At 30.9% G+C, this 10,934-nt stretch overlaps 1 protein-coding gene and 1 long non-coding RNA gene across 3 annotated transcripts; one reads left to right on the forward strand and one right to left on the reverse strand.

Moving 5' to 3' along the window:
• Positions 1-3,237: 3,237 nt before the first annotated feature.
• On the forward strand, positions 3,238-8,194 carry LOC111903845 (NAC domain-containing protein 7). Of its 2 annotated transcripts, none has more exons than XM_023899599.3 (4): positions 3,238-3,476; positions 5,591-5,775; positions 6,006-6,277; positions 7,344-8,194. In XM_023899599.3, the coding sequence occupies exons 2-4, from the start codon at positions 5,616-5,618 to the stop codon at positions 7,974-7,976; spliced, it is 1,065 nt and encodes a 354-aa protein (XP_023755367.1). In that variant the 5' UTR covers positions 3,238-3,476; positions 5,591-5,615; the 3' UTR covers positions 7,977-8,194. The 2 variants fall into 2 exon arrangements, with proteins under 2 accessions (XP_023755367.1, XP_023755359.1); XM_023899591.2 differs by lacking the exon at positions 3,238-3,476 and adding an exon at positions 3,483-3,853.
• LOC128126731 (uncharacterized) lies at positions 7,190-9,847 on the reverse strand. The gene is made up of 2 exons (XR_008224839.1): positions 9,655-9,847; positions 7,190-7,964 (listed from the first exon to the last, which is right to left on the reverse strand). It is a non-coding gene; the product is annotated as an uncharacterized LOC128126731 (long non-coding RNA).
• Positions 9,848-10,934: the final 1,087 nt, after the last annotated feature.

Raw genomic sequence — 10,934 nt, forward strand, 5'->3', positions numbered from 1 at the left:
AAAGTCTATCAGGATGGAAAGAAAACCTCAAGAGAAGACTATCAAGCAACTTATAATGGGATAAATGGAAGCCCTAATTTAAACGGCTGTAAATCGGTACATGGTATGTCTTATTTTATGGCAGGTTCAAATCTAAAAATTAAAAAAAAAAAAAAGAAAAAAAAAAAAAAAGAAAAATAGGTTGGGAAGAAAGATGGTAACATTAATATTAATAGGGATTCAAGAAAGTGAACATGATTGTTTTGGACTTTCTTGCAATAACTAAAGGTTCTCTTGCTATTTTTAGGAATGTAAAGGTGTAACACCTCAAATTTTCGACAAAATTTTTCATTTTTAAATTTCGAAAAACCATAGTTTCACAACCAACTTATCAAATACAGGATCATCCCAAAGCAACAAGTATCATAAATATCATAGTACATAAGAATATGTCCCAGTAGTAAATTCCCCAGTGTGTGTGTACAATCAGACTTTCAGCTTCCTGTGGTCCTGTGAAGTACCTGCCACATATAAATCAACAATTGTAAGCACAAAGCTTAGTGTGTTCCCCAAAATAACACATATAACACAACATAAATAAACAACTATGGTATATCCACAACCCTAGGAATATCAGTAATCCTGGTGAGCTAACAACACGCTCAAAGGGTTATCAGCAACCCTGGTTGGCTATCAACAGCCTCAGTCACATATAGTTGTCATAAAATAACATAACATAGCAGCTAAACCCTGCTGTTCATAATGATACAACTACCCTACCATACATATAAGAGTAAGTGAGGAGACTCACTTGATACTGATGACACGAAAAAACCTAGCACCTGAACTGCCGGATCTAGACTCCACCTAATCAACAAAATAATTAACCTTAATTAATAATTAAGTGATGTGCATATATTATACCTATCTAGCTTTAAATATATAACTCTAACTACTTATATACTAATGCACCTATATGCAGTGTACCTAGTCAGTAAAGTAAGTTACGTATCGAACACAAGGAACAGATTAAGCTAACTAATTTATCTACTAAATATTAATCTTAAAACAAAAAAAAGAAATTTGTATTTTTTATCTGATTTTACAAGTTCAAACAAACTTACTTTCCGAATTATCAAATTCAATAAATGACTAAAAACACTCTTGTTTAATTTGAATCCACTTCTCCTCGATGGTTAGCTACTAATTATGGATAACTCATGTTAGTTACCAATTATTATATTAATAGCAATTCAAGTCCCAAATTACTAATATTTAATTAATTCATGTAGAACTATGCATGGTCACACATAATTTAACACATAATCAATTATGAATTATGAATGGAGCTATGTAAAATCAGTTAAACAAACATAATTATAATCACAATATATGTTCTCTAACACAGCCAAATTTAAATACTTTAATTATTAATCTAAGATTGGTTCAATCCTAGCTCTAGTAATCTAATGCCACTAAATTACTAAGTTTCAAATTCATGCGATTTATTGTTCACTAAGCTACACAGAACATGAATTTCAAGAAATTTAAGTATCAAATATTAGCATGCTTGGCATTAACAATCAAACACAAGCAATAAACAACTAACAAAATCTCTAACTAAATAACTAAACCATGAGTTGAAGTTTCATCTAGCTAAACGGGAGTAGCTAGATTCAGCTACTCATGGCTAAAATCAAACACTCAAACTTGATAAATAAAAACATAGTCAATTGTACCAAATTAAAAGATAAAGTTGCGATCTTCAACTCTTTCGTCTTCCTTGGATGTTAATGCTTGATTTCTCTGTGTTTTTCTCTTCCAGAATCGTATTCTAACCTTCTTAGTCTCTGGCCAACCTTTTAAAATCATAAGCACCAAGGATATATGTAATATTCGTGATTTTGCACTCCATGTCGTGGATTAGGACTCCACATCGCGAATTTGAATGAATCCTTATCGGGCAAGGACTTTGACTTCCCGTGTAATCATCTTCTAGAATCACCAACTCCATGTCGTGTAAGTGAAGTCCACGATGTGGATTTAGCTTTTCGCTGGGATTTTCTTTTCTTTAATTCTTCAATCCTCCAAAGTTCCGTCACTTGTCACTTTTAGTCCTTATTCTTCAAGATTGCTCCTGTTGGCTGCAAAACATAATTCAATCTTTGGACTGAATGTGTACAAAAATAATAAGTTCAATGACTTATTTTACACACAAAAAAAATCATGACTAAAGGTGTACAAAGTGAAAGTTATATTACCTTTTTAGGTCATTTTCCCTTCTTTAAAATAAATATTACAATATACTTATTTATTATTTTAAATATTATGTTTAATCCAACACATAAATCATATTATTAAATTAATTTATAAAAAATATATTTAATTGGATACTATTTTCCAAAATTTTAAAAATATTTAAATGTTGTAAATATAGAAGGACAAGTCAAATTAAATAAATATTATCAAAAAATTATATTTATTATAATTCAAATTTTTTCAAAGAAGTGGCTTTTAATTAATTAACAAAAAAAATCCTTACATTGATTAATTTACAAACAATGGTTTATATATCAATTAATTATTATGATGGAAATTAAAAAGAAAAATTAATAGACAAGTAATTTCAAAATAAAAATGTACAACATAAAATTTTAATACTAAATCGTAAATCATGTTTAGTTTTATTTAAACATAAATCATTGAGTAGATGCGATTGAATTATACGAGTATATTATCTATTTATAATTATATGTTATAGGAGAGCAATTTTCTCTTATTATGAAAAATACTTATTTATCCTTCTAGTCGTATTTATTTCAAATTTTTATTTTCAAAATATTTGTTTTTCATATTCTTTTATATAAATTTTTGTTTTGATAGACTTTTATATATGTCTCAAAACTAATTAATTTTTACACGAATTTTACATCTACTAAAATAATTAAAATAAGATACTCCGCGATCCAACCATAGAAACAAAAACAAAGTAAAATCTAGTGAAATAATTAAAATAAGAAGCTCCAACCATAGAAACAAAGACTCCAAAGAGGAAATCTTCCCAAACATTCTTTTTGGTCGGGTATGTAGGTGTGGGTGTCCTTTAAGTGATCCGATGTCGTCACATTCTTAAAAATCACCTCTCTCTCTCTCTCTCTCTCTCTCTCTCTCTCTCTCTCTCTCTCTCTCTCTCTCTCTCTCTCTCTCTCTCTCTCTCTCTCTCTCTCTCTCTCTCCATTGACCTAAAAAACTGAAGAAAAGAGATAATCTGGTATATATATATGTGTGTGTGTTTGTGTGTATATATATAGATATATAAATTGGTGTGGTCTCCATCAGTAGCTGGTGCCGGATGGTGGAGTATTAGTGAATGACCGCCACCTTTTCTCCGCATCATCTTCCTCTCTTTTCTCAGCAGGAAGCTTTTCCGGCAATCAAGCTCTTCCCATCATCTTCTTCAAATATCTAAAGATATAGAGATATAATTCTGTAATTAAGTAAGATACACTTTTGTGTTCATCCTTTGGTTTTATGTAGCTCTTCTAACAAAACAACTTTGTGTGCTTCCTTTCTATTTGTTGTATTAGATTTTATTTCCTCGGGATCTGATGTTATTTTAGACAGCCAAAGGACAAACTTCTTTTCATCACTTCAATTCCCGAGGATATAAAACGTTTGGGTCCCAAACATTCTTTTCTTCTTTGCTCTTTTGCCTTTGTTTTTTTGTCTCCTTTGCTTGCTTATTAATTGAGGACGAGGGATCTTGTACCAAAAGGAACTATTTCTCTCTCTGATCACCATCTACTGGTAGCAGAAGAACCAGATCTATCTGAAGAAATTTGATTAGTTGATCGATCAAAAAACCATTTCCAAGGTTTTGATTGTTATTCTTCATCTTCTTCATGATCTTCTCTCTTTAAAGTTTCTTTACGTATGTGTGTGTTCTGATATTATTCAGTTTCCTGGGAATGATTTTCTCAAATCCAACATTAGTCCCATGATATGATTATTCGTCTAACTTACGTTCCAGCATAGTTTATGTATGAAGATTAGAGGAGAATATATTCGGTCGTTCAATGAATCGACTTACAAAAGTTCCAACTTTTAGTCAGTCATTTTTACAGATCAGAATTCATGGTCATCTATGTTTTCTTCTTACCTCGATGATTATATTCCTTAATTGAACTTCTTGTTTTTTGTTTCCATTTTTGGTTTGAGATCAATTTGCTAACTAAATCTTAGCAGATTGATTCAATGCACTTCTATAGGTGTATTAATCTGAAGCGATTTAGTATGTTGACATTGTTAAGATGTAGTTATTTATAATGCATTATTATCTGGTTATTCACTTTTGATGGGTGGTGCAAAACTTGAGTGGTTTTCCTCAAGAAAAAGCAAACTTGAGTAGTTTTAGCTTGATCATGAAGTAATAAAATGGTGCTTCTCCCATGAGTATGCATGGCAGAAACGTTGTCGACACACTGCATTTCATTTTGTTCACATCATTGATTTACATTCTACCCTACACTATATTTCTGCTATTTTTCTTTGTGTTTTCATCTGATTTATCTTCTTCTACATTAGGAATTTCTTCTTCATTACAGAAAATTCGCCCAATTAATGTACCTCGATTTTTGCCACTTCTATATAATCTTATACATGAATAACATCAATTATGTTTACTCTTCCTTAACTGGAAGGTTAAGGATTCATATCGTGTAAGAAAAGACTATATATATACCCGTTACAATATTAGGAAGTTATCCTCTTCAAAAACCGGTGCTTAGGTGTTAGTTACTTACGAATGTATCTGGCTCAAAGTGAGTATGAAGAGCACTAAGAATCATGTTAATTAGTTGTATTTAATCATTAATTCCGCAAAGGTAAGGCTTAATAAAGATTAAGAGTTCAAAATATGATATGAGTAATAAATATTTCGGCTTTACATTTATGATATATATGTTTTGTATTTAATTGAGAAGTCCTATAAGATATAGCTAGGTTTATTCGTTTCACTAATTTACTTCTATATAATATTTATGTTCTTTGTATTATCAGTCTGGGCTTAATTCAAGAGTTTAATATGATTAATGTTCTATAAACACTATATATGTTCAAAGACTAGCTATGAAAATATTTTCTGTTAATTTCACCTAACTTCTTGAACTTGATATAGGTTCAGAATCAACAAAAAAAAAAAAAAAAAAAAAAAAAAAAAAAAAAAAAAAAAAAAAAAAACATTAGCCAGTCCAAGAACTTGCTCTGATGATTGAATTAATAACTTTTTTTTCTTCTTAAACATGATTCTTTGTACAAAACTGATCAGCTTCCACTACTGAGATCAGGAAAAGTTTTTTTTGAAGTGGCAAAGAGCTTTTATCGTTAATTTTGCTAGAATGGTGAAATAAGTTCTCTTCAATTCCTTATACTCAAATACCGCTCATTTCGTTCTCCATAAACTCCGCAGCAATGCAACTGCATGTCCTTATTCTACTTGTCACATACAATTCAATTGATAAACTTATAACGCATGTGGATTGAGAATGCATCGACATAATACATTATCTCTCTACTTCTTTTACTGACCAATAGTTGTATTTGCCCACTGCAGGTTGTAGACTCACACCTTTGAGAGGATGAATACCTTTTCACACGTTCCTCCAGGTTTTAGATTCCACCCGACGGATGAAGAGCTTGTAGATTACTACCTTAGGAAAAAGATTGCAGCTAAAAGAATTGATCTTGATGTTATCAAAGATATTGATCTCTATAGAATTGAACCATGGGATCTTCAAGGTATTCAACATGAACCAATACAAGTTAATTAATTAGATGCTCCTGGAAAATTGCATTCTAGATACATGTGTTTGAGTTGTGCAATACAAATTAATTAGTATGGCATTACACATCTCATGCATGCAAACTTTCCAACTCCCTAAGCACTTATAATTATATATGCTAATATGTCTTACGATAATTATGGACATTCGAATTGTAACTTGACTGCATTTATGTTACCTTAACAGAATTATGCAAGCTAGGAACTGAAGAACAAAATGAGTGGTATTTCTTTAGCCACAAGGACAAGAAATATCCGACAGGAACTCGAACTAATAGGGCTACAAAAGTTGGTTTCTGGAAAGCGACTGGAAGAGATAAGGCCATATACTCAAAGCACAATCTTGTTGGCATGAGAAAGACCTTGGTGTTTTATAAGGGTCGAGCTCCTAATGGACAGAAATCAGATTGGATCATGCACGAGTATAGATTAGAAACCAATGAAAATGCTATGACTCAGGCAAGTAGTATATATATATATATATATATATATATATATATATATATATATATATATATATATATATATATATATATATATATATATATATATATATATATATATATATATATTTTTCACCCTATTATCAGGTCTTTCGTATATTTATCCAAAATAATAATAATAATAATATAAAAAAATCACTCACTCTTTTTTCTCGAGTAACAAGGAAAATTTATTATGCAAGTTTTAGTTTCACTAAATATATAACAAAATTGATCGCATGCATTTTTCCACGGGTGAACCTATATAGGTACATCACAAAAAATTAATTGCAACTATTTCGTATAAAAAATAAAACCTTTCATTTGCTATTTATCTCGTGAAACAAATTTTTTTCTTCTAGAAGATAGTTTAATAAATTGTCCATTAATCAAGGTACGTTGAAAGTGGAGAACTTTTATGACTAAATTAACAGCTTCAATGAGTTAAATATTCTTGAATTAGTTTGTTATTACCAAATGAATCCAGAATTAATTTTATACACCAAAAAGCTTCTTTTACGAAAATATAGTTTAACAGGAGAGTGAATGAGATGATATGTCCAACCATTTTGAATGTCTTGTTAGCATTCAATATATATTTTTATATACCTTTTTAAAAATATATATATATATATATATATATATATATATATTGACAATATGGAATTCAATAGTCATTAAACTCTTCAAAAACATAACCTTGTAATTTTAAAAAATATATTTAATTGAAAGTAAAATAATTTTAAAAAATATATTTAATTGAATTTTATATAGAGTTCAATGTATTATAAGAAAATTAATTTAATATAGAGTAATATAAAAAGTAAAATGATTATGTATTTGTCCATTAAAATCTAATTAAACTCTAATAAGTTCAATGGATTTTAGATGCAAAATGAAAGATAATTTTTGAACACATGCTTTGGTAATATTCATCAGCTATCCCGATATATACTTACCTTTAAACAAAAACGATATAACAGTAAGATGAGTTATTATCAACTGATTCTAATGCATGCATCGTTCTTTATAATTTGCAACAGGAGGAAGGATGGGTTGTATGCAGGGTGTTCAAAAAACGAATAACAACCGTACGTAGAATGGACGAACATGATTCTGTGTGTTGGTACGATGATCAAGTCTCATTCATGCCGGATTTTGAATCCCCAAGTCGAGTATCTCATTCTCATCCTTATACATCGAACAGTTCATTCCAGCATCAATTTCCTGCGAAATCTGAGCTTGATGATCAAATCCATTATAACTTCCCTCGTGAGCACTCCTTCCTCCAGCTTCCTCAATTAGAGTCTCTTAGATTTCCACAATCTTCAGCTGGTAACATTAACGCTTCCTATGCAACCACTTTTCAACCTCCAACTGATCACCAATTGAACCCCAACTTGCTTTATGGTTATAATAATAATGGTGATGGTGGTGGAAATGATGTTCAAGTGATGACTGATTGGCGTGTAATGGATAAATTTGTTGCTTCTCAGTTTAGTAACGATCAAGATGCAGTCACCAAGGAAAACAATTATTTGAATCCTCCTACATCGTCTCTTCAAATGGCTGCTGAACAGGTGAACATGATTTTAAGCGAGTCTAAGAGTGATGAGATGGCTTCAGAAGGCGCCTCGATATCCACCTCCACCTGCCATATTGATCTGTGGAAGTAATTAATCAAAACAGAACTTTAATTGAACTCCTTGTTCAACAAGGAAAAAAAATGAGGCATATATTATAGTGACTAAAGTGTATGTACTAATATATCAAAGTATCAAACTGTTGATCTAGTTGTTGTACATAATAATTCTAATATCGGTCATCAAATTTGTTGTGCTAAGCTATACAATATGTATTATCTTGATTTTAATAATTTGGTATTCGTTATAAATACGATCGTTTGTTCAAATTGATATATATTGCTAATGCATTTTTCCTGATCATCATTGTATACGTGGTTTTGTTGCTTAATCATTCATTGCCTTGTATGCACATGCGAATGTTTAATAAAAATCTAATATTTTGTAGCGTATATAACGAAAATTTATAAACGTATTTATATAATATGCATGCATTGGAAAATTTTGTAGTGATAATACAATATTCAAAATTTTGTAGTGTAAATAATGAAAATTAAGTCCTGGATATGTTTATACTATAAGTACGTATAACCATAGATTAAGTTGCTAGATTAATGTTCTTAATAATATAAAAACATCCGAACAAAGTACCTGCATAACAAATTTATGGACGGAAAACTTCAATTCACCTACAGCGCAATAACTAACAAGCTTTTTGATTTTACGGGATATATAGCTGATGGAAAGAAAAAATAGCGTATCCGAAAAATTAGTAGCACTATCAATCAGTAGTGTGCATAGGTGTGGTAGCTAGTGTATGACAAATAATTTTGCAAAAGAAGTTTATGACATGATGCATGCTTGGGGGGATGCTGAAATGAACCTGGTAATCGGAGTATATGTCAATTAACATGAAAACCATGCATGTAACTCCCTCTCAAAACGTGCAATATAATTCTCTTCTGTTATACAAAGTTTTCTACATAAATAAGGTTCACACTATACTGCCTTCAAAGGTATACTTTAAATATATATATTTTTTTCGGGCAGATTTACCAAAGGATTCATGGCATACCATGAGATTAAAAAGGAAAATTGATATAAAAATTGAAATTAAGAGAGAGAGAGAGAGAGAGAGAGAGAGAGAGAGAGAGAGAGAGAGAGAGATTGTAATTAGCTCTACAAACATAGATGGAGACCTTTGGCTCATTGTTTTGTAATAAAAGGAAACCGCTTAATTATCACTCTAGATAGGATCCCTATGGAATTGAAACAAGAGGCCAAATTTCCGTATAATAATTGCCAAACAACATAATATCATTTAGTATGGGCAAACATAGTTGTGTAAAATCAAATAGAGATAAAAGCATGATTGGTGAAGAAGGTACGTCGAACCAGACACTGAATGGTTTGCTTATTTTCGCTGGTTAGTATGTTAATCAAGGGATCATGACAAGTTTAACATACACTAATGGCATAAAAGCAAAAAAGAACAGGATAAAAAGTTGCTTGTTATGGACAATTTCTCTATAAAGTCCACAGTCCATCAACTTGTCAAAATTAGCACAAATGAATCTCGAAATGTAAAGCCTTTCATGCATGGAAACCCTGTGATCCGTTTAAATGTTGAACGAAAGTTAAGAAATTAAAATCTACGCAAACTACCCAAAAATAACAATAAAGAACTATAAATTTTGAGACAAGATCCTAAAAAGGGAAACAGTATTACGGTATGCATGTTTGGCTTTATGGGAAAAAATGTAGGACTTACCATGAATTCGAGGACTCCCACTTATAACCGAAGAATTCACTGAAGCAATCTAAGAGAGAATATCTATATATTACGAGGTTTGTATTCTGAATCTGATAATGAAGTTTGAGGGAATTCAGGTGGGATCTTGAGATCTTCTCCATCTATAAAATATTGAGAAAAAGAAAAGACAAGTAATGGCATGAGTCGATGATTCTGTAATGAATCTAACAAACAAGGAACAATAATAATGATAGGTCTTACTTTGTTTGAGGTCAATAAGATGGTTGTGTTTTTACAATTTGTTTTCCCTTTTAAGCGATGCCAACTTCACAGCAGACACCATCATGAGGCGTGCTCTTCTTATGGTACTCATATAGGTTCACAATTAAGATAGAGCAACCACATCCACACACAGAGAATAAACCTTTTGACCAAGTTTGACGACAGAGACAATTCTTTCATTGGAGTTAGGGTTCGTTTGTGGTCTTTTTTTTATTATTATTTGATATAGCGTTTCCCTTCCTTAGATCTATGTATTGATTAATACGACGGTTATGTTAATCTATCATTCTATTGTAATACTTCGATTTTTTTGATAAATTATGCATCGATATTAAAACCTTCTAAAAGTTTATAATATAGGATTCGAAAAAGTATTTAAGCTCAAAACAATCCCATCATACGATTTTTTTAAACAAGAAGAAGTTTTATAAGAATAAGGGAGGGAGGAGTTACAATCTGTTTATGCATTCAAAGTGAGCTCTAACACGAATACTACAAGAAATATGAGTATTAGCAGTGAAAAGCGTCGCCGCTAAAAGTATGAGTTGTCACCGTTGATTTCTCGCAGCAAATACTCCCAAAGTCGCCGATAAGTCTATATGTCGCCGTTAATACAAGTGTGTCGTCACTAAAGGCATCGTCATTAATTGTATTTTTCTTTATTTTGTATTTAACATTAAAATTAGAAAAAACCTACATAAAAATCATAAAAACTGCTATGATATTAATCTAATCCAACATCCGTCCAAAATATTAATCTAAATGACATCCGTTCAAAATACTCATCCAAACATACTGCCAAATATCCAAAATACATGTCTACAAATCTTTACACAAACAAAACATTACAAATATCCTAAAAATAGTTACTTGTCATCATCGCTCTCCTCATTCCTACTATATCATTTCGTTGTCGCAACGAATAAAACCATTTTTCAAGTGCAGCACTACATGTCGAGTCTTTTAAAATTGTTTGAAGCATGTCCAACTACAAAGAAAACAACAGTCTTATAAGT

The sequence above is a fragment of the Lactuca sativa genome, chromosome 6, assembly GCF_002870075.4.
Source record: "Lactuca sativa cultivar Salinas chromosome 6, Lsat_Salinas_v11, whole genome shotgun sequence".
NCBI lineage: Eukaryota > Viridiplantae > Streptophyta > Magnoliopsida > Asterales > Asteraceae > Lactuca > Lactuca sativa.